We start from the raw sequence: 25369 nt of genomic DNA, 5'->3' as shown, positions 1-25369 counted from the left end.
GTAGTTTATAATCTATCACTGTCTACATCACTCCATCATAAAGTTAAATCCTACGTTCTATTACTAACCTCGTGTCTTCTCATTCCACAGCGGACTGTATATATAAAGTTGTTTTTTCTCACATCACCCTTGCTTTTTATGCAATTTCAAATCTATGACCTCTCATTTTTTTTACAGCCAGGAACAGCTTCCCACCATCCACTGGATCCAGCTGCTCATGATTATGAGGACCTCTATCAAATCTCCTCTTAGACGACTTCTCTCCAAGGAGAACAAGTTCCCAATTTCTTCAATCTATCCGCAGAACACAAGTTTGTCATCCCTGAAGCCAGTCTTGTGAACTGCTCTCTCTAATGCATTTGCACCATTCCTATAAAGTAGGTTACAGTAATTTCTCTGTATGCTTGAGAGTTCCATTCTGGTGAACCACCAAGAAACATGAAACTCGAGAGTGCGGAGCCAGTCAAAAGATAGGTGAGAAATTGTGGGTTTGATAGTTTGTTCACTGATGTTAATTTTATTGCTACTTACTTTTTGGCATGGATTGGCGATATCACGAGTCATGAAATCGCGGAAACACAGCATTTACAGTACGTTGAATGGAAGGACACTAGTTAGTGGCTATAATTTTTCAGAAAATCATTTCTTGTTAATCTTATCCAGATGGCATCTCACCTGCAGCTGCAGAAACACCTTACCATTGTTCCAAAAAAGGCCACATCACCTCAGTTGAGCCACACACTTATCAGATGAGAACCAAACTAAGGAAAAACGCACTGATGTGCATCAAAAATGAAGACACAATTTATGGGAACTTCTGACATTAAAAGGCAGTTGCTGATCCAGACCTGCTCTGAATCCTTTCCTTCGATGTGAAAAATTACAGCTCCTGAGGAAAATTGGCTTCGACCAAGCTGTTGGATCCCAGGAGACAGGTCATACAATCTTCGATATGTTTGAAGAAAACAATTTTTTGCAACTGCAAATCTAAAAATTTACAATGAGTCAAAAGTGACTAAAAATGTGAAAAGTCATGACAAAAGGCAGTCATGTTCCATGCAGACAGAATTTTTTTAACACGCAGAGATTTTTACACCAAAGTGAATCATCTCAGCAGACTATCTTGCATTCTGTAAATGTGATAATACAAAAGGCACAACATTCTGGTGTAATCCCTTTCACCGCTCTGTTTCTAGCTGCACTACAGAAAACCAGGGACATGCCATTACCTTGGACACTGGTCGGTAGGTGTGACAGGAGCTGTCATACTCAGTTCAGGAGTCAGAACAGGTTCTCCTGGTTTACGACGAATTCTGGCTGCTGTTTCTCGAACTTGCTGCTCTATAAGTGAAACATCCACTTGCTCTGGAGGATCAGGCTTTGGAAATTCCTCAAATATTGAACTCTCTTCTGTTTCATCAGTCTCCTGATCATCAGAACTTTTCTTCTTTTTCTTCCTTGCTTTCTATTAAATGACAGGAGTTTGGTGTAAGGATTAATTTTTTTAAAAAGATACAAATTTGGACAATGGAAGTTTGGACTGCTGTGTTGTAGAGAATGATTTTTTTTAAATAACTTGAAGGAAACGTGAAATGTTGTAGTGCTCACTGACGGCTTATAAGCTAGATTTGACTCGTTTGACAAACATGCTGACACCAGCTTTCTTCGGGTTAAAAAATGACCTAACAGCAGCTTTTGATCGGTTAAGTTGCAGTTTGTCACAGGATTGAGAGGAATACAGCCGCCCTCTGGTCTTCAAATGACTGCAAAGAGTCTATATCTCCTTCTGTGTGTGGAAGGAAACCAACACTAAAATACACTGCAAAAGGAAGAATTTCTAACACAAGTGAATATCGAGGTCAACCTGACTGAGTCAACATGGTATCATGGCTATAAACCTGAAGAGTTCCAGCCAGGTGCTTCTACATTTTCCAGCCATAATATTTCTGCAAAATGGACTGCCTGTCTATCCCATTGGGATTGAATATGAGTGATTTTAAAGGAAACTTAATTTATTTTACCTGTTGGTAAATAATAATCTGTTTTGCCACTTATTGAAGGATGTTTGTTTAAATAAATAGGCATCTTTTCTTGCTTATTGATTAAAGCCGGTGTGAGTTTTTTTAAAAAAAAATTGGGTAATGGTGAAGTTCAGACATACTAAGCATACTAGACAATCTGAAAACACAGAGCTCCAGTGAAACCACGAGTAAGGACAATATGCTGAAACTACTAGAATTATGCCTTACCACACAGTTTTCTTCAAGGCCAGGTATATGAAAAAATTAATGGGACACCCAAGGGTTCACCCATCTCGGGTCACATAGCGGAAGCTGTTGTGCAAAGACTTGCCTAAACTATGGGTCAGGTACTCGGACGATACTTTCGTGATCATTAAACGAGCAAAGCTAGAAGAAACACACCACCTTATTAACAGCATATTCACTGGGATCAAGTTCCCCAGGCAAGAGGAGAACAACAATCAAGTCCTGTTTCTTGACATAATGGTGAAACGAACAAACAACAGTGAATTCCTCACCAGCGTATGCAGAAAGACCACACACAGGCCAAATCCTGAATTACAACAGTAACCACCACAGCGTCCACAGAGATGTGTCAAGACTCTGTTTAAATGAGCGATAGCACACTGCAACACCCCAGAGTTGCACAAAAACAAACAGGAATACCTAGACAGAGTCTAAACAATGAGCATCCTAACAGCTTCACCCGCCGATGCCTGGCAAATAAATAACACCAAGAAGACACTGTATTCCCCAACACACTGGCCACCCTACCCTAGATTAGAAACACATCAGAACTGACTACAAGACTGCTACAGCCACTTGGAATTATGACAGCACACAAACCAACAGCCACACTTCACCAGTTACTCTCAACGACCAAAGACTCCATACCCACAAAAAGCAGGACAAATGTTATACAAAATACTTCATAGGACAGATGAGCAGGAAACTCACCACCAGGATACACGAACGCCAACTCGCAGCAAAATGGCACGGCCAACTCTCCCTTGTTTCTATTCACTCTGACAAAGGAGGAGATCAGTTTAACTGAGAGAAAGTAACAGTACTAGGACAAGCGAGACAAAGACAAGCACGAGAATTCCTGGAAGCCTGGTTCACAAACACTGGTGCCATAAACAACCATGTTGAAATAGACACCCTCTGCATAGCACTATGGAACAAAACCAGAAACAGACCTACCCACCATGACAGACCAGCCCATATAAATTCATAACGGAACAGAACAACTGCACCCCAACACAGCCTACACAGCACTGAAGACTTCACCTAGAAGGGGGACAAAGCATTCTCATGAAAACCAGTCAGCTCTGCGAAGCAACCAACAACTCCATATTAAACTTTTTAGTGACTGAACTGGCCATTTATGTGTTTGTGTTGCCTTGTGGGATAGTGATGCTTGATTTCCAATGCAGTCTTCCCATCAGAGTCATAGAGATCTACAGCACAGAACAAGGCCCTTTGACTCATCATGTCCCTGCTGATCAATAACAGCCATCTAACTATTCTTCTGCCATTTCCAGCACTTGGCCCATTGTCTGCATGCCTTGGCATTGCAAGTGAACAGCTAAATACTTCTCAAACATTATGAGGGTTTCTGCTTCTACCTTTCAGGCAGTGAGTTCCAGATTCCCACCATCCTCTGGGTAAAAAAGTTATTTCTCACATCTCCTCCAAAATTTCTGCCCCTTACCTTAAATTTAAAAACCCCAGTTACTGATCCCTCCATTAAGGGGAAAATGCTTCTTCCTGGCTATCTGATCTCTGCCCCTCATAATTTTATACATCTCAATCATGTCCACTCTCGATCTCCCGTGCTCGGGAAAACAACCAGTCTGTTTAATTTCTTTTCATACCTAGAACTCACCAGCCCAGGCAAGATCCTGGTATCTCTTTCATTGGAGAAAGAGAGATGACTGGTGGTGGTTTAACCTGAAGGTCACCACGCCGCAGGCAAAGGAGAGGTTGAGAGGGAGAGACTTTCATGCTAACCTCAGCCAGTGCAAGAACTAAACCCACACTGTTGATATTACGCTGCATTACAAACCAGCCGTCCAGTCAACTGGGCTAACCAACTCCCTAATCAATATTGTGACACTGGGTAATGTTTTAATTACTACTTATAGAGAGCCATACCAAATTAAGCACCATCTTAAGCACAGCAAGTAAAAAAGTAAAAATAGAAGATATATTTTATTTATTCTTTTAAATACATGTTTGGATTTCTATCTAAAGTTCCTAAAACTGCAGGTAGGAAGAAGAATCTAGGCTTTCTGTAAACTGGAGAAAGGGGAATTTACAGGCTGTGATTCTATTAGATATTTGTTGAATTTCAGTAAGCTGATTTTCAGTTCATAAGCCCAAGGTGATTGTTTCCGGTCACCTGGGCTAATAATGGTGATGTCATGTTGGCTGTGGAGGAGGAATAATCAATGCCTTAATGAAATAGAGGCATTTCTTTCCTCCCTGAGCTTTGGCAGTAAGTATGTTGGTCATAAACAAATGCATTTTGTTTAAAGAGAATGAACTGAGCATGTAGCAGATGGCCAGAAACACAAAATAGTCTTGTGACCCAATATCTTGGAATGAAATATGCCTTTTAATCAGCAGTGCATCGAACTGCGGTTAACTATAGTTATGATAATCGTAATTTGCAGGCAGGACAAAATGAGAAACACCAACCTTTGCCTTTCTCCAGGCCTTCCATTCTTCATACTTCTTTTTATATTCCGCTAGCTTATTTTCATATTCTTCTTGGTAGTCTTCCAAAAGTTCTGCGATCTCAGTTTGGATTTCACGCTCATAACTTATTTCATCAGCTTTCCGATTAATCTCTTGCCTGTAATATTGGCACATATTTGATTTTTGTTTTAAAAATACTTTACCGTTGAACCTTGTTAGTATCATTGACTGGAACGATACTCATTGGAATTTAGAAGGGGGGGGCGCGGCAGGGGATCTTATAGAAACATGTAAAATTATGAAGGGAATAGATAAGAAAGAAGATAAGAAGTTGTGTCCATTGGTAGACAAAACTAGAATGAGGGGGCACAGCCTTCAAATAAGGGTAAGCAGATTTAGGACTGAGTGGAGGAGGAACTTCTTCACTCAAAGGGTTGTGAATCAGTGGAATTCTCTGCCCAGTGAAGCAGTTGAGGCTTCCTTGTTGCATGTTTTTGAGGCAAAGATGGATAAATTTTTGAACAGTAAAGGAATTGATGTTATGATGAGCGGGTGGGTAAATGGAACTGAGTCACGAAGACATTGGCCATGATCTTAGTGAATATCAGAGCAGGCTCCATGGGTCAGATAGCCTACTCGTGGTCCTGTTTCTCAGGTTCTTATGTTTTATCCAGACACAGGAAATAGTCCGTGTGCTTGAACAGTTAAGTCCCAAGGCTTGGTTGTATGAGTTCTTTGAGCTTGTGACACCTACACAACTACCTCAGGTTGCCTGTTGGCAAGCTGTAAGTGAACTCTGACAGCTCTCGTGGAAGTCTGCTGGATGGGGTAGGGAAAGCACAGGCCGGCCACATCCTTCAGGGATGACCTGCAAGCTTCTTTTAACAAATGCTGGGTAGGCTGGACATACAACTATAAGGTTGATTGAGGCAAGTCTTATGTCTGAAACAAACACAGAACGGTGGAGAAACTCAGCAGATCTGACAACCTTTGTGGAAAGAGAAATGGAGTTAACTTTTTGAGTCCAGAATGACTATTCTTCAAGGCCTCCTTAAATTCATCCCGTATTCTCTGTTTTTTTAAAAAAACAGATTTCTAGCATTTCGTTGCACTCAGCATTTATTCAAGGTCTCATGTCAGCTCTGCTCAATTGCAAAACTTACCTCAAATGGGAAAAAAAAACATGCAGATTAATGTCTGTTCCAAGTGGACACTTGGGACACTTGCAAAGTCCTCTAGGCCCATGTAGCAGAATCCATGACTCAGGCACAGAGTGAGTGCAGGACAATGTGCTTCAAAAGTCATCTGTTTTGCCATTTATCCACCCCCCCACACCCTCCCCCGCCCCCACTGGAAAACAGACCTAACCAGTGAAATGGACTTTAGGTTTTGAAGAAAGTAACAGCAAGTCCAAATTAAATAAGGAAACAATCCAAAAATCCTCAGAATCTATGGCGATTTATTCTCAGTGTAAGTGTAATCCTGCAGCAGCGTGGGGAATACCTTGCAGGAATTTACTCCTGTTTTACATTGAGTCATCGCAGCTGGAAGATGAACGTATCAGCATATTCGGAGGAGGCTAGAACTCAAATGTGCTATTCTATATGATCTTATACGTGGCAAATACTCTGGTTCTAGACCTACTCAAGAATAATGGCAAATAAAACAATCTACTACACGGCTGTCTGAGCTTGTGATCTCAGTGTGTGTCAGCAACTTCTGATCTATTAAATATTACCCATCCTACAGTGATACAGGAAGACCCTGCTGAAGGATTATTGTTGCATTCAGCCAGCCCATCTGTAGTCTGGTTACACTCGGTCTGTGGCACCGGCTTTCTTTGGTGAATTTTTCCAACTGCCAGAGATCAAGCTTCAGAGAAGACCTGTGTTACTGATATAATGCTTCAGTACTGGGGAGAGAAAACAGTGTATCCTCTGAATACTGCCATGTGTTGGAAGCAACTGTTACATTATTGGACATAGTAATGAGATGCACGCTGGACAAACTCGAACTGATGTGACAAGTTTTTTGATATGCTTTCCAGACCTTGATTCATAATGGAAACCTTAAACTGAACACCAACGCAAATCCTGGTTCAATCATTTTCCCCTGCCCCATTACCCAAAATGTTGCAGTAATTTATTACAGATATTATCTGGAAATGATTGTGATGTTGTAATCTCATCGCAGGGAGCAGCAGATGCATGTACACATTTCAACATCTGAATCATTCTATATATCTAACAGTTGCATGCTACTTCCATCACATTTTTGGTAGATATTTGTGTTAAGCTCTTCCATTATAAATTATAATGTTCACATTCATCATGGGTTTTGTCAATCATCGATTTGCACCATCTGGTCCCTGCATTATAACTTCTTTCCATTTGCTATTTTTCCTCCTCGGTAACTTCCATTAAATTAAAGTAGAAATTTAACTGATTTGATATTTTGTTTAGTTTCTTGAGCTTCATGCTGACTATCCAGGGGTCTCCAATTTACAAACATCCCACTTACGAATGCTTGTACTTACAAACACCACCTTGTCAGTAGTGTAATTTTAAAGACCTGCCATACAAATGTTTCCTTGTAGATATGAACAATTATTGTATGCAACTTTGCATTATGGTCCAGCTTGGGTACAAATCGATTTGTGAATGGACTCGAGAATGGAACCTGTTCAGAACCTGGGGAGTGTCCAGCTTTTCTTCTTGATGGAAGGCAGGGACTGAGATTAAAAAAGGGTGTCTGGGATGGTGAGATAACAAGGCATACAGCTGGATGAACACAGCAGGCCAAGCTGCATCAGAGGAGCAGGAAGGCTGACGTTTCAGGCCTAGACCCTTCTTCAGAAATGGTCATGCTTTTTTAAGATAAGCCATAGGCTAATGTTGCAAAGTGTTCAATGAAACAAATTAAAACTAACACACAAGAATTGTGAAATACATCAGCGGTTTACCTTCTAAGATGCATTTTTACAGGTGTATTCGTAAATTTCTGGAACTCTCTGAGTGACTTGATATCTTTCCATACTTTGGTAAGGTTCTTCAGCAGGGTCCAATCTTTCTCCTGTTCCATGTGATACAATCGCCGGGTTGTTCTGTGAAATGATATTTGGACTGATTATTAGCTTATAATTGAAACTAACTTTACAAGAATGAGAAAATATCCACTCTTGCAATCTTTCTTTGCACATTAGTTTGCTATAATTGTGGTAATGTCTTGATTTTAGTCAGGCATTCCATCCCTCTGCATTGTTGGTTTCCAAATGATGCCATCATATTGTCAAGGCTCCTGTAGTAACATCTGACCAAGAAAAATGACCGAAGCTACGCCAAGAGTTACTTTCTGAGCCTAAATGTAGCCCATTTGATCTGACTGTTGAATTTAAACATCAAATATTTTTAAATTGAAGGCATATTAACTTATAATACATGTAACTTCCAACACTATGCCTTAACTTTCCTAAGTAAAAGATCGGAATAAAAGAAAAACAGAAAATGATGCCAATACTCAGGAGGTCTGGCAGCATCAATGGAGAGATACATAAAATTAACATTTAAGATCTGTATCCTTTTATCAGAACTAAGAGAGCGGAAATGTTAACAGTGTTTCACTTTCCATAGATAAAGCCAGATCTCCTGAGCATTGGCAGTATTTTCCGTAATACAAGCATTTTGTCAGCATCCTGAAGACAGTTCACCTTTAAGCTCTCTACATGTTGTATGTAAAAATTGTTGTGACTCTGCCTGGCAATCATACTGTCTAATGTGTTTGTAAAACTTCAAATTCTTTGACTTCAGCAAACTGGAGGTTCATTATTTTTGGCTGGATTGACATACAGTTAAGTGCTTCTATACCAGTCCCGAAAATTCTAAAACACATGTATTCACAGACAAAGAAAGTCAAGTCTACAAATGCAAACTGTCAGCATATGATAGTTCAGCAGGTCCACGTATAGAAACAATCGCTTTTAAATGCAAAAACAAATCAATCCACTTGGATATTTTATGTCTTCCCCTGAAGAGTGTTGCTGGACCAGCAAGTACAGGTATACCCCACAAGAATGCCAGCGCCTCACACTAGTCACAATTTTAGAAACAGTCAAACATCAGAGAAGTAACATAGACTACAGTTACCTGTCCAAGAGACACTTGCAGATCTGAATATGAAAGAAGAATGGAACAAGCTACTGGAATAATGAAGTCTCGCTTCAATTGTGCAGAAGCACGATTAGACTGTACCCGGAATAGCGTGTGCAGTTTTGATCTCCTTATCCCAGGAAAGATATTACTGCCACTGAGGGATGAATGTTCACCACAGTGGCAGGGCTTTCTTGTAAAGAGAGCTGGGCAAACAGTGCTTGCATTCTCTAGATTTTTGAGGAATGAGAGGTGATCTCACGGAAACTTATACTCAAAAGGATAGATAGGATAGATGCAGGTCTAGAACTTGGGCACACAGTTTAAAAATAAGGGAAATGCCACTTCGGTCAGAGATGACGAGAATTTTTTTTTATTCAGAGGGTTGTGAAACTCTTGAATTCTCAACCACAGATGGCTGTGGAATCTTATTCTTTTTGTATGTATAGAGATTGATAGATTTCTGATCGCCAATGGTACACAGGGGTATGGGGGCTGGTGTGGGTTAAAAAGATTGAATTATTCAATCGACCACAATCATATTAAAAGGTGGGGCAGGCTTAACAGGATGAATAGCCTACTCAAGTTCCTATATTCCTATTTCATATTCCGCTCAATTAGTGGAACTAAAACTGCAGCTAAACCTGGAGGGGAGCCGATGGTCTAGCGGTATTATCACTGGACTGTTAATCCCGGCATCCAGATAATGTTCTGGGGATGCAGGTTCAAATCCCGCCTTGGCAGACGGCGGAATCTGAATTCAATATAATATCTGGAATTAAGAGTCTAATGATGACCATGAATCCATTGTTGATTGTTGGAAAAGCCCATCTGGTTCACTCATTTCCTTTAGGGAAGGAAGCTACCAACTTCACCTGGTCTGTCCTACATGTCACTCCAGACCCACAGCAATGTGGTTGACTCTGAACTGCCCTCTGGGTAATTAGGGATAGGCAATAAATACTGCTTAGCCAGCCACATCCCATTAATGAATAAAGAATAAAAGAAAAGCTTCTGATATGAAGAAGAAAATGAAATTTCAAGAGGAAAAGCCTGAACTACTGGTTGGGGATAAATACAATCCTGAAAATATCATGAGATGAAGAAGTCTTGACGAGATGCCTTTGCTCAGTTTGCAAAGATGAATTACGAGTTGAAAGAGAAAGGAAGCTAGATGAACTACAAACTTTGTTTCGATCAACTTGAGCTCAAAATAATGCTGAAGAAAATGGTATATCCACAAAGGCAGGTGGAGATACACGGCACATGCAAGGAGCTGCAAATCACTCATGAAATTGTTCTTTCAGAAACAAATGTCAACAATGATGTTCCAGCGAAACAAATCAAGCCAGACAAACAGGAAGCCAAATAACTACTAAAGCAGCAAGTGAAAGTAGTCTAAGCTTCAATGAAAACAGAAACAAAACTAAAAACTTGAAGAGTTGAACAGGACACGAAGCCTTCTGGACCTTCTGGGCCAACAGAAGGCTAAATGCTTAACAGAATTAGAAGAAGCCAGGATGTAAAACCAGAAACTTCAAAATAGTTTCCAAGTGCCCACTAAAACTTCCTTAATGCTGATTCAAACACTTTCCCCACAACAGACATTGTTAACTGTACGATAAATTCCTGTTTTCAGCCTCTCTCTCTGCTTGAATAGAGGGGTTAGGTTTGTTTCTTGTCAGTTTAATCAAACCTTTTGTGAATCTATGAAATTTTAAAAAAAATACATTTACTAGTTCATTAGACACTGCTTTGAAGGATGAAGTCCATCTGGACACAGAGATTGGTCAGGCTATAGCTCCATGTTTCCCTCTTGATTATAATATTACTATGTTCTTTTCTCCTTTCCACCATTTCTGTAATATCTCCGATCAACTCCTCATTCCCACTGTCTAAAGAACCAACGTTCACTTTTCTTACCCTTTACATTTTTAAGTAATGATAGAAAAACTTGCTATTAATTTTACATTCTTAATTAGCTTTGTATCATACCGTAATTTTGTCCTTCTTCTTAACCATTTAATCATTCTCCACCATCTTCTATATATTCTGTCCAATCATCTGACCTGCCACTTAACTTTAAGCAGTAAGTGTCTTTTATCTCAGTTTGCTGTTTCCCGAACTTCTTCATTCGACCACAGATCGCAGGACTTCCCTCTAAATTTTTTTCTCTGCAGCAGTAATGTTCGTGTTCTGAATATTATGAAGTAGCCCTTTAAATGTCTGCCTTTGTTTCTCTGTATTCCCTAGTCTATTTCAGCATTTCAGCAAGACAGCCCAGCTAGCACCGTCTATTCATCAACTGTAAACTCTCAAACTTCAAAACACCTCCTCTCTCACTGTATCAGAAATAATGGGAACTGCAGATGCTGGAGAATCCAAGATAACAAAGTGTGAAGCTGGATGAACACAGCAGGCCGAGCAGCATCTCAGTATTCATCTAGCTTCACACTTTGTTATCCTCTCTCACTGTGACTTGGACATCTATGTCTTCTTTGGTAAAATCAAATTTCAAGTACTTTCTCCCCTAAAAGATATGCTTTACTCATAAAATTTGCAATACAAACATTTCAACTGAAACGTCAGACAACTTAACACAATTTAACTTTAACAATTTTTGCAATCTTATTGTTTAGCAAATACATCCCTTATCACATATGCAGCCTGAGTGTATGACATTACAAATTACAATTAGTGCAATCAACGGAATATTCTCCACTCAGCATTTCACTCAGACAGGCCTCATTACCAATTCAATACTTTTGATTTACAAGGCACTCTCTGAATGTACACAGCCCAAGGTTTTTAAAAGTTTCCAGCTCCATGGTGTACTATGGCTGAAAGGCCTTGGATAGCAAACATTTCCCATTAAACCTCTATAGTGGATGACCCAAACCTTACTACATCCCTCAGTGCATAATCCTGGACTTTGGAATGTGCCATTCCGCAATACTCAGGACAATCCTCACTCTAGAAGCGAGTTTCAGGCAGACTAAGGGGATGCCTTTCAGCAAGTGGCTGGTCCCCAAAGGTAGAGATGATATTTGTCTCAGGGTAACAACCCTTGAGAATTCCAAAGCTGCTCAGGATAAATCACAATAAAAAACCATTGCATCTTTCTTCAGACCTTCTGTGCAAAGAACATTCCACAAGGAGATGGACGACAGTCTCTTCTCCACTATAGTCACCTTGAGGGAAACGTGTCGAAGGAGTAAGATTTTGGTTGTGCAGGGAGAATCTGAAGGGGGACAGGTGATATGGCACTGGCCAACAGCTTGGAGTGTTCCACAGTAATGTGGTCAAACCCATCCTTCCTAACGCTGGGGACAGGTAGAACCTTAGCATGTAGCAACACTTCGTGTTTGCATACAGAAGGTATACTCACGGTTTGATGCAGCTGCTCCAGAAGTGGCTACCAGGATGGTAGAGGGTTGTACATTGTGTCACTGCGAACAGATAAAGTGGAGATGGATTGGGTGATTGCCACAATGCATAGCAGGGAATGGGCCTGACCTGCACCATGCATAGCAACAGCATGCATTGCACTAATGAGCAGGTTCTTACCCAGAATGGAGATGAAGCATTGCTTCCTCAGCTGTCAGGCCACGAATAATTATTCCTTTCAGTTATTAATACATGTCTGAGCCCCTCTGATCCATATTCTTCAGCACCTTCAGTTAATCTGATCTCATGGTGAACAGGACAAGGGATCAATTCGCAAAGAGCATGGCCTTGCTCTAACCTTGATTTACCTCAACTTTGGAGTTCAGTTTGTTTTAGTCACTGATGCTTAAGAGTCTGCACACTGACAGCGGTTCTGAACAGAAAGGAGCGTTGTTCATGCACAGGGACTGGACAGCCTCCAAAAACCTGAATCGGTCAGCCCTTTTACACTTGCATCCTTCCTAAAGCTGAACACTACATATGAACAGGGGAAAGAAGGCAGCATTGTCTAACTTTTAGACTTGATCAGAAAGCTTTCTGTTTCCTCACACATTGATGGAAACTGCACAACTGATGTTCATACAGAGCAATCAAATCTCAAAAACAGAAGTTGCGAGAAAAGCTCAGCAGGTCTGGCAGCATCTGTGAAGAGAAATCAGAGTAAAGGGCTCAGGTCTGAAATATTAATTCTAATTTTTGCTCCACAGAAGCTGCCAGGCCTGCTGAGCTTTTCCAGCAACTTCTGTTTTTATTTCTGATTTACAGCATCTGCAGTTATTTTGGTTTTCATTCCCTTTACAGATTCCCTCCTTAAGCTCTATTTTGGACAGTGCAGCCATCACATGTGATGCAATATTCTGTCAAAGGCCTTCTCCTGGTGCAGACTGATGAGGCAGGTCCCCTCCCAACCTCCTCTCCCCACCACAGGAGATCATATTCCTGAGCAGCACAAAGCTCTCAGAAACCTTCCTTCCATGCACAGCACAGATCTGGTCAAGGTGAATCTCAACTCCAGAGAACATGTGACCTAACTGACTGACTTTGGATCACAAGTCTGTAGTCTACATTCAGCAGTGAGATGGGTTTCTAATTTCTCCCCTCCCCCTCCTCCTGCTTGTGGAAGTAGGTAATGATTCCTTTCCATATGAAATTGGGTAAGCTGCCAGCCAGAAGCATACTGTGTACACCTCCAGCAGGCTTTGCTTGATCAAGTCCCATAATAACGAACATAACTCATCATTTTACTCTTCTCAAAAGACTCAAGTGCCTTAACAGATCCCCCAGTAAGGGTAGTTAGTCTAGACCCTGTCACATCGAAAACCTCTGTCACAGAGGGCAGGAATGACTGGGAGGTAATCTGTTGATTTCATATCATACAGTCTGTCATAAAAGGGTTTATTGATCCTCAAAATGTTAGACTGCAATCCTCTTCCTTCAGGTTGTTAAATCAGAGCTCTCTCTACATCTCCTGGAAGAAATGCAAACATGTCTCATCCCACTCCATTAAGCAGACTGCAGACCGGAGATGATCTTAGAGGCAATAAATTGGCTTGCTCACTCCTCATCGCTCTGAAATCTTCACTGAGACATCCACTGAGTGCAGCTGGAGAAGACTGTGCGCACTTTGCTGGAGTCAGCACATTTCCTTCTGCTCCTCTCTCACCTTCTGAACACTTCTGAAGAAGAACCTCTTGATGCTCATCTTGATTGCCTCCCACTCGGATCCTGGAGATTCAAAGAGCTTTATTACTTTTGGAACCTCTTTTAAGTTCCTCCATATTTCCTGAAATCTGTTTCCTTGTTCTTCTGCCTGCCCTCCGGTCCTCCTGCAGGTGATAGTCAGGGAGCAGATGACAGTGGTCAGAGAAAACCAACCTAACATTGTGTCCGGTGTGTTTACGGTCAGATCTAACAAACAGTATCCTGTCTATCCTGGAGGCGACAGACTTGTCTGGCCTTGAGTAGTTGCATCTAAACAGCATAAAATCTACGGGGTTGCTGAAAATATTCTGCAGCTTGGCATCTTTTACAATTTCTATAAGGAGCAGCAATGATGTTGGAGCTATTGCCTGGGTGCCAGCAGCGATGGGCACTGCTAAAGAACGTTCAGATGCCCGTGGTTCAGAGACAAAGAGAACGTTAATTAACTGAAGCAAGGCATTTTTCTACATTACGTCTGCTACTAGGGTAGTGATAGTGAAGTTGCCTCCTTGAAGAGAATAGACCGTCCAGAGGAATGAGAGTTCACCAGATCGATGGCCCCTGGGACTACTATTGTAGCCAGGAGGCAAGGTGTGGTAGGACACACAACTGCTTTAACATTGGCATGGTAATCTAAAGTTCGATCATCGCATAGCGGACATAACATTATGCACATTGATGAAGCAATCTTTAAACCCATTTTAAAACTGTTTCTCCCCCACACTTATCCTCACCATTTTCCTTTTACCATTCCAGTACTCAGAGCTGTTCCTGTGTCTCTGTGGTGATTAAAAATTGTTTCATCTGTATTAGATTAAGGAAACCACTTTGGTCTGGCACATTTGAATTAAAGAGCTCCCTGATGTTATCAGTGGTTTCTTACAAAGGGGCAGGATTTAGACTGTTCCCCCACTGTAGACTCCTCCTTTGATCCGATTGGTTTGGTGGAAGGCTTGGTGGGTGGATAGTTGCAGGTCTGATTAGTTCTGGTCACACTTACATTCATATGCGCATGTTGCTCCTTACTTTTTGCTGCTTGCTGCAGCAGCATTTTGGCAGCTTTTGGAGACGGGTCTGTCCCACCACATCAGTCACAGCACCTAGTTTGCTTGCAAACCTTTGCCAAGTGGCCTTCCTGCTTGAGGTTCTTGTAAAAGACAGATCTGCAACAAGAGTGACAAACTTTGAGCTGCCCCGGACAGACCCAGCAGCCATGGTAACTCAGCAGTGCAGGTGGATGGAGGATCACTCCCTTTCTATTCGCCTTCAGAATTACCCCAACTTGCCTTTTGCTGGTCCAGATCTCAAACATGTCCGTAACGTCAATTCCGGAACCGGTTGGTGTATATGGTTAGGAATGTGAGTACACCCTGAATGGGTTGGGGGAATGCTGCTGTCACGTTGTCACCACCAAATCCAAGAACTGAAAAAGGTACGATCTACTGGGGGTACTTCCTTCACCATCCTTCATCAACACCCATTGGGGCATCATTGGTTATAGGCAACATTATCCGACTCAAGGTCTCTCCACTCCCAGTTAAGATCCAAAGTGCGTATTACATTTCTGAGCCATGTCCCCTGACTTCATGCACACATGCCCTTTCAGCACCTACTCAGCTACACTTCTGCTTTTACCACTGTATTCCTCCCATTTGCTATCTTTATGCCTTTATTATAAACTAACTTATGAAAGAGCATCTTTAAAAAATCAGATTTTTTAGTATCATAATGGGAACATGACATTTCACAAACAATCTGTCAGGGCCATAAATGTTCCTCAGTAGTATAGTATGCAGTTAAATATCCAATTACACTCCATTCAATAGCGTGCAACATTTTCCAAGGATTTTTGCAGTGAGACTAAACATATTAAACACTGTTAATTCAGCAATTTCTAATTGATTTCACCGTAGGAGGAGGAGAGGGGACCTAATTGAGGTATACAAGATAATGAGAGGCATAGATAGAGTCGATAGCCAGAGACTATTTCCCAGGGCAGAAATGGCTAGCACGAGGGGTCATAGTTTTAAGCTGGTTGGTGGAAAGTATAGAGGGGATGTCAGAGGCAGGTTCTTTACGCAGAGAGTTGTGAGAGCATGGAATGCGTTGCCAGCAGCAGTTGTGGAAGCAAGGTCATTGGGGTCATTTAAGAGACTGCTGGACATGCATATGGTCACAGAAATTTGAGGGTGCATCCATGAGGATCAATGGTCGGCACAACATTGTGGGCTGAAGGGCCTGTTCTGTGCTGTACTGTTCTATGTTCTATGTTCTATGTTCTAAAAGCGCAGAATCCCTGACAATCACTCCTCAATTTCCCTGTTTAACTGCATGCGAACACTCGAGAAGAAAATGACAACAAAGCCTGACATTTTCCTGATTACTACTACAAATCTCAGCTCCAAGTAAACCTGGTTGTTGTGACGGATTCCACTGACTTTTCTGCATTATTCACAAGCTAAACTAAACATGATTATTGTGCATAGCACCACCAAGTGGCTGATAGCAAACAAAATGAGTCATATTGTTCGAAATGGGAAGCTGTAGTAACACCATGCAAGAACAAGTATCATAGTTGGTGGTATCTGTTTATCTCAGGAAATGGTCTACTTCATGCAAGCTGTATGTTATTTCTGAACTGAACATTGTGTTTCTGGTTGTACAGGATGATTCATGAATGATAGTCTCTTCCACAGCTGGTACAGATGGCCAGTGATGGTTCAAGGTTACTGATTTTTTTTCCTGCATCTGGTCATTAATTTTGTCTCCTGCCTTTCCCATGCTCTTCTTGACAGCCTCTCTGCAGGCACAATGGACAGCAGTGAGGAGCTCCTGGTCCACCTGTCTCATATTCCAATATGGCGGATATTGGGGACCTGCTGGCCTTTGGATGTGGTGGTCAACACAGCACAATAGCTGATACCCGAGGGGGCCCTCGATGTGCTCAGGGCACAGAGCCAGGAGTAGCACTGGGTCCCGTGATCTCAGTGCCTGCTGTCATCCATCTGACGCACATTATCCAGACAGGAGTTGTTGCGATTCAAGTGGGTAAACATGATGGGGATCTTTTAAGGTTTTTGAAAAGATTTGCAGCTCAGATTGTGGGCAAGGTTGTTGACTTGCTCACCGAGCTGGCTTGTTTTCATTCAGACGTTTTGTCACCATGCTAGGTAACATCATCAGTTAGGCCTCCGATGAAGCAATGTTATTCTAGTCCGTTTGGAATTTATACTGTCTGGGCCATTATGGTGAATACTGTCATTTCTGGTTCTGTTATGTATGGGTTTGTATATCGGGTCTAATTCAACATGTTTGTCAATTGCCTTATGGGTTGAGAACCATACCTCTGGAAATTCCCGTGTGTGTCTATGTTTGGCTTGGGCTACCATGGTTACCTTGTCCCAGTTAAACTGATGACCTTCATTGTCTGAGGGTACTGATATCAGGAGAAGTTTGTCATGTCATTTTGCTGCTAGTTGATGTTCGTGTATTCTGATGGCTAGTTTTCTTCCTGTCAGTCCGATGCAAGGTTTGTGGCAGTCGTTGGAAGGTATTTTATAAACTACGTTGGTTCTGCATGTTTTGGGAATGGGATCTTTAATCCTGGGTGAGTGTTTGTCATAGCATGGCTGTGGGCTACCATGATTCTTCATGGTCTTAGGAGTCTTGCTGTCAGTTCTGATATGTTCTTGATGTAGGGCAGTGTGGCCAGTATGTTAGGGTGTACTGTGTCCTCTTGCTGGAGGACTCAGCAGGATGAAGTTGGTGGGGGATATCGTTCATAGCAAAGATTTTGTACCGGTGTTCTTCCTCTTTTCTACATAGTTCTGGCATGTTGCAGTGAGTGGTGACCCGTTTAATACAGCTTTATTTGGAGACTGGGGAGATTGCTGTGGAAGTTGAGGATTTGGTCAGTGTGGGTTGCCTTCCTGTATACCAAGGTGTAGAACTCCCCATCGGCCTGTCGCTCCATTTCTGGACGTCAGATTTGAAGCTGATTGTTGTTTTCTTCTCTCGTGAATTTAATCCCAGCAAATACGTTGTTGATGAGTTGGTGGGTCTCTTCTAGTTTGGTGTGTTTAATAATAAATGTGTCGTCCACGTACCGAATCCACAGTTTAGGTTGAATGAGGGGGAGGGAAGTGTGTTCTAGTCTTTGCATGACGCCCGAGATGGGCAATCCCATGGATGTGTCATTGATTTGTTTGTACGCTTAATCATTAAAGACAAAGTGTGTGCTCAGGCACAAGTCTAGTAGTTTGAGTTGTCATTATCGATGGAGTTGCTGGTCTGCATTCCTGCTTCCTTGAGTAATGTGGCCAGTTGAATGTCAATTGATGTGAATGAAGCTGTGACGTCAAAGGATACCATCGTCTCGTCATCATTGATTTTTATGTTAGAAAGCATTGAGGAATTCTTGGGTTGAATGGATGGAATAGGGTGATACGTTGACTAGGTGTTTCAGTCTTTGTTGTAGGTCCTTGGACAGTTTGTGTGAAAATGTGCCCAGTAGGGAAACAATGGTTCCGAGAGGGATGTCTGGTTTGTATACTTTAGGAAGTCTGTAGAAGTGGTGAGTGTTTATGTTTTCTGGTTTCATTCTCATTTAGTCCGTCTTGGTTACCAGCCCTGCATCCTTTAGTCTCTTCAAGTACCTGGGAGATCCTATTACCAAGCTGTGGTGTTGAGTCTATCGCCACCTGTTGGTAAGTGTTTGTGTCTGCAAGCAGCGCCTGTGCTTTCTCAGCGTCGTCTGGTTTGTTCATAATGACAGTCACGTGACCCTTTTCCGCCGGTAGGATTATAATGTTCTTGACTTCCTTGAGATTTTCTAGTGTTTTCTATCTGATGTGTTCAGGAGTGTCCCATTCGTTCCTATGGCTTAGTGTGGGGACTATAGTTTGCTGGATGGATTGTTGTGCTTTGTCCATGAATCTGTTGACTTCTAATGCAGTTTCCAGAGCGGCCATGAAGTCTATTCTGTTCGCATCTTTGTGGTCATAGTTCAGTCAGTGGAATAGGACAGCTTTCTCAGTTTCTGTGAGTGGTCTGCTGGATAGGTTTCTTATCCACATGTCCAGTTTGTTGTTTGCCCTTGTCTTTGTGGTGGATCAGGTTGGTGAGTTTCTCTGTAGCTTGTGTCTCTTCTTTGTTTTGGTCTTGTGCTGTTTGACGGCGATGGCCTGTTCTAGGGTTGTAGTCCACTGCTGGTCCATAATGTTCAGGTACTTCGATTTTTGGTGCAAAATTTTCCATTTGTACTTGTAGAGTCTGTTATGGGCATCATTAATCATTCCTTGTAGATTTCTGTGTCCATTCTGTTCAGCTATTTTATAGCCTGTGGGTTGTTGAGTGGAGATTTGTACTTCACGCTGTGGGGCAGTACCTGGCTCCTGAGGCATTTGTGTAGAAAGTGAAATTGTTCGCAGATAGAGCTCAGTTGGTTGGCGAAGGTTTCCCACTGTTAGGCAATATTTGGTGTGTTGCGCCTGTAGGTGTTTAAGGTTTTAGCAAAGATTTGTAGCTCAGGTTTTGGGTGAGGCGAGCTGGTTTGTTTTCTCTCATATGTTTCGTTACCATGCAAGGTGACATCATTACTGAGGTCCCGATGAAGCGATGTTGTTCTACTCCGCTTGGGATTTATACTGTCTGGTCCGTTATGGTGAGTTGTGTCACTTCCAGTTTTGTTCTGTATGGGTTTGGGCTTGTATATCGGAAGCCTCACTGAAGAGGTTACCTAGCATGGTGACAAAACGCCTGAATGAAAACAAACCAGCTCCATGCGCGAGTAAACAGCCTCAATGATGAGGTTCTGCGTGCAGCGCAGTATTTCTGCTTTAGGCACTCCCTAGTATTCACCCTCTCAGACCCTTTAACCCTGCTAAATGGATGGACAGTACACCTTGACCCATAGTTTTGACCAACACCAATTATCAGTCCAAACTCCTCACAGACCCAGGAGAAATGACCCACAAGCCATTGCAAATGAATTTCAGGCTGCCAGCATGGTATCATCAGCAAGTAGTCACTCACTAGGATATTATGCATTTCAGTCTTGATGTGCAGATCTGTCAAGCTGAACAGCTTGCTATCAGTTTTGATTAATGGCAAACACCCACAGATGAGTAGCTGAAAGTGTGCAATATCTGCATGGAGAATAATATGCCGATGAATTGGTGCCAAGACTCAATGGACTCCAACCGTTCCCCACTGCTGTTGTGAAAGCCTCTGATGACGCTCCATTGTAATTGATGGAACAAAGTACATTCCCTTGAAAAGAAAGAATGGCTCCCAGAAGTCCAGGCTCGCATCTGATTTTCCGCAGCATTTTACAGAGTCCGACTCTGCTGACAAAGTTGAGGGCCCTGGTGAGGTCTATGAAGATTGTGCCGTTTGTGGCACTTTCCCTGTAACTGCCAAAGTAAGAAAATCATGTCAGCCGTGGTTCTGATGAAGAGTCATCGAGACTCCAAATGTTAGCTTGTTTTCTGTCCATGGATACTGCCTGACCCGCTGTGATCTCCAGCATTTTTGTTTTCAATACAGATTCCAGCATGTGCAGAAATTTGCTTCTCCAGTTGTTGGTCTATCAGCTCTGAAGCTGAAATGAGACTCAGAGTAAACGTGGAACACCACTGTGTGCAACCTAGTCAGAGCAAACTGAGAAAAGATCTTCCTTACAGTGCTTAATAAACTTAACATTATTTATTACAGTCTCTGCAATTCCCTTTGCTTTTATATAATATGACTACTTTTACATCCCATGTCATGAGGTACAAATCTTTCCTTGCAGCGCAGACAGAAAAGTTCATGGTGATGCTACAGCTCTGCTGGTTTTCCATTTCTGCTGATTTTAGCTGGAATGCCCTCATTTGCTGGGGCTTTATCACTGACACGCCAGTCAATGTCCTGGTTAAGCTTAATAATGGTGGGGTCACTGTCTAACTCCTCCATGGCAGGAAGGTCTGGAATGGCACTGACAGCTTCCTTTAAGGCAATGATCTCCATTATGTAGGATTCAAGATAGCGCTCCACCCAACATTTCATCTGCTTGCTTGCTTTGGTGATGATCACCCCTGTCTTCATATTCCAAAGCGGGGGGCGGGGGGGGGGGGGGGGTAATTGTTGCTCGTCCTGTTGCTTTCCTGACTTCTTCATAAATCCCTCCAGCATATAGGGATTCAGCAGCAGACAGTATGTTGCTTTCAATCAGTCCTACTTACAACAGAGCTGAGTATTCTGCTGAGATACAATTCTAGCAGCTGTTAGAGCATCTGGACTTGGTTTGCTAGTGGCCTGCTGTGATCCATGAGGACTCTCCTCTCCAGTATTGAGCTCTATTTTAATATAATAGGCCCCAAACTAGTCCACATTCCTCTAATCTCTTTTCTCATATGAAGTAAGTGCACGTTTATAGATGATGTACAGGTGATTCATTCTAGTTCTGGAAGTTGCAGCCCAAAACAGTCTGACTGCAGTTTCTGAGGAGCTTCTGGTCCTATCTGCACCAGTGTTATAACAAGCATTGATCTGAGGATGACATTTATTCTCCGAGTGGTAGTTTCTTTGCTGAAACCTGATCTCACCACACAACAAGAAATGGTCAATGTCAGAGTTGGCATTATAACAGTTGAGTGAAGATGACTCTGTTGAAGGTGGTACATCTGATGATGATATGATCAAGCTGTTTCCAGCAGCAGTCATCTCACTGTGGGTTGGGTCGGCAGGGTGGGTGGGGGGGGGGGGGGACATGTCAGCACCATGATTGGCATTATTGCCTCACAATGCCAGGGACACAAGTTCAATTCTGATCTTGGGTGACTGTCTGATGGATGTTGCACATTCTCCCTGTGTGGTTTCTGGTTTCCTCTCACAGTCCAAAGATGTGGAGGTTAGGTGGATTGCCCATGGGAAATGTGGATTACGGAGTGGGTCTGGGTTGGATGCTCTTCCAAGGATTGGTGTAGACTCATTGCTGAATGGCCTTTTTCTGCACTGTAGGGATTCTGTGATTCTGTAAAATATCTAGGAAACCCTCTGGAGCATCAAATTGGAGGGCACAGCAAATGTAGTGCTTCTGTTATCCTTTGTTATTTATTTTACCAATTTCTTGGTGCCCAATGCCTGTTGGCCAACCTGTGCAGTATTCAAATCCCTTTCAAAGTTAGAGACACTTGGTGCTAGGTTTCCCGCTGATGACAATCTCAAGTACGTCACTGAATTAAACCTTGACAGTTGGTGGAGCTGAATGTCACATACAGAGATCCACATGTAGTTACTTGGTTCCACAATTGTTGACAAACAAACAGTAAGAAATTGTTGGAGCCTTCAGTGGGGATGTTCAATCATGTGTAAATTGCTTTTTGCTGTTTGTGTATTACTTCAAGCTTTTCCCTGTCAGAAGACAGTGTAGCATTTCTCTTTAAGGGATCACCTTGAGTCTAGTTTCTTGCAGCACAGTACTGTCCCCATTCAGATATCTAATGTCTTCATCCATCACGTCTATCTTGTATGCATCAAATACCAGCAGCAAGTAAGGTCAGGATGCAAGGTCCTTATGTCCCAGCTTGTTGTACAAAAATCACCATGATGCCTCCTCCAGAGATCCCTAGCATCACAGATGCCAGTTTTCAGCCAGTGATAACAAGAAATGGTTGGAGGCAATGGATACTGCAAAAGCTACAGGTCCTAACAGTGACGACATGCATTTCAGAATTTGCCATGTCCCTAGCCAAGCTGTCCCAGAACAACAAAAACATTGGCATCAAAGTATACTTGACATTGCTATCATGCAGAACTTGCTCAACAATAACCAGCTCACTGATGTTCAGTTTAGGTTCTACCAGGCCCACTCAGCTGTAGGAGTACAGGCTTGAATAAATAGGATAAACACTACAAGGCGTGCAAACATCTGGAACACACTTCCCCCGATTTTGGCATCACTAATATTAGCTAAAATGCAAGGTTTAAATCAGCATTATTTGGAACTAGCTCTTCTACAGGAGATTCAGGAAAGCTGTCTGGCAGATGACAGATTACGGACCAGAAGACTCCACTCTGTCAGGAATTACTTCCTTGACCTTATTCTCTCCTAAGTCACTAACATGGCAGTAAGGCTGTTTACTTTATGCAGGGAGTCTGGCTTTGGGCACCATGATGACACGACACACTGTTGGGTCTATATAATGCACGCCTGAAGGCCCAGCCAGAGGCCGTGATTTTTAGGTTGAACTCTTCGATATCCAGTTCATCAGTGTCACCATGAGGAGGCACTAAATAGAGCTTACTAATGAAGGGACATGGTACCGATGAGGATAGGTTTATGCACTATTTGGTTATCTTTGCACTATCTTTTGGCTTTGGTTACACAGCTATCAAGCACTGACAGCTGAAAGCAAGAGACAAGCAGACTAACCACTACACACACACACTACACTAACATACTTGTCACATTAACTGGAAATACACAAATGTCAAATATATGTATAGAAACATGTATAAAAACATAAGTGTAGTAATGTTACTAACAACAGCTACTACCAAGCCAAAAGGATATTCTGCCTAACACACAAACCAGTAATCCAGTATACAAGGTTCAGTGTCGGTGTAGCGCCATGACTGTAAGACATTTATCCCCAAGACTAGTAAATCATATCAAAAGATCACAACTAGCAAGGTAGCTGTCTAGCAATCCAGCCTGTGCTCGCAAAATCCACAGGGACATCCAATATTAAATGTGATCAGCCACGTTTGCTAAATAATCCCAAATGAGCCATGCATTATGCTGACAACCAATTTAGGACTGTCACTCAAGCTTACAAAATGGTGCAGATATATGTACTGAAAACTACATGGGTTAATACACAGGACTCTGTTCTTTGCAATCAGAAAGAACATGTACACACATTACCCCTGTTTTATCTTCACAAAACAGATGACATCTGTTTTCTCATTAACTTTATTTTCGAGCAATGCTTTGACCAATCAGATTTAACTTGTCTGATCTAAAATTTAAACAGAAGTTTGGTAGTTAACTGTGATCACCATTAACTGGTACATTTTTCATGACAACAAGTTTATAAATAAAATAGATTCTCCTCCCATACATCGCAAATGTGGCTTTCACTTTACTTGCATATTTCTTTTGAATTGACCCGAAGAGTACCAAATGACAAACTTTAACAAAGTGTGTCTGTTTTCAGTTATATTCAAGTTCCATACTACCAAACGATTACAAATACCAAATGGTTAACAATGGAGCAACAGATTATATTTTCACAATGTATCTTGCAGAAGCCTGAAGAAAACTTTTAATTCTAAACTAACAGGCTCTAAACCCTTAGCCTGGGAAGTTTGGACAAGGCAATTTCACCTGAACCGTAACATAGCTTGGAAAAATTGAGCCATTTGTACTGCGTATGCCACAGCACTAGCTCTGTTGACCTGCTGCTGCATTTCACTGCCGCATGTTCACAATGGTTCTCACTGCCAAACCTACACAATATTCGTTTAGTACTCCTCATAACAACAGTCCAGAATGAGTAGCAAGTCAACAGTTTACATGCAGAAAAGTTATGGAGAAAGGAATCTCTCCACCGAGCTCCTGCCCTTTCAGTAAAAAGCAACTTTTATAAAGATATAAATTTTGAACAGTTGGAAAACACCACAATGTCAGATCTCTGAAAAATAATTATAAATGACAATACATGTTGCAACAAGTGAAGGCTGTGTATCAATAGGATAAGCACTGTCAAGAGTAAAGGTCAGGTCAGATACAAAGGTATAGTTTCCTTCTTTTAACACAATTTTAAAATTTGCTTTAAACTCATACTGGCTATGTTTTGTTAAGACTAATGAATAAGAATATTCTTCTTTTCTGTATATGTCAGTAAAACCAGCAGAATATGAGAACCAAAAGTGGAAATTGCTGGAAAAATTTAGCATCTGTGGAGAGAAAGCAAAGTTAACATTTTAAGTCCACTGACCCATCTTCAGCACTTAAAAGAATGAGAGCATATAAGAATGATGAGTCATTAGTGAATTAAAATTGATTAACATTGAACACAACCATATCTGCCCACCTGATCTCAGATTTATATTCCACAAGTCTTCGCTGTGTCGCTGAGATGTGCACATTCTGATAATCAGTAATGCTCTTCACTGCATTCCTTAGAGCACACAACTGGAAACACAAACCACAGCAGAATAGTCACTTGAATAAACTTTTCATACCAGTTAAGTAGATTTGATTTGTTTCATACTCCAAGGACAAGAAACTAATAAAAATGAAATGAAATGAGAAACCTCTGTTTTAAAAAAAAATCAAAAATTAGTTGTACGTTTTGAAAGCAA

General features: G+C 41.7%; 1 protein-coding gene across 2 annotated transcripts in view; it reads right to left on the bottom strand.

Annotated features, from left to right (window-relative positions):
- The window catches only part of cc2d2a (coiled-coil and C2 domain containing 2A), a 190756-nt gene that overhangs the window by 78230 nt on the left and 87157 nt on the right, over positions 1-25369 (bottom strand). For both annotated transcript variants that reach the window (XM_059646681.1, XM_059646684.1), the window contains exons 15-18: positions 25099-25199; positions 7687-7827; positions 4725-4881; positions 1230-1465 (exon numbers count right to left, since the gene is read on the bottom strand). In XM_059646681.1, the coding sequence (XP_059502664.1) occupies positions 1230-1465; positions 4725-4881; positions 7687-7827; positions 25099-25199 (635 nt within the window). The remainder of the gene's footprint in view (positions 1-1229; positions 1466-4724; positions 4882-7686; positions 7828-25098; positions 25200-25369) is intronic.

The sequence above is a fragment of the Stegostoma tigrinum genome, chromosome 1 (assembly GCF_030684315.1).
Source record: "Stegostoma tigrinum isolate sSteTig4 chromosome 1, sSteTig4.hap1, whole genome shotgun sequence".
Taxonomy (NCBI): Eukaryota; Metazoa; Chordata; class Chondrichthyes; order Orectolobiformes; family Stegostomatidae; genus Stegostoma; species Stegostoma tigrinum.
The sequence above is the reverse complement of the archived record's forward strand: the minus strand, read 5'-3'. Positions and strand labels throughout refer to the sequence as shown.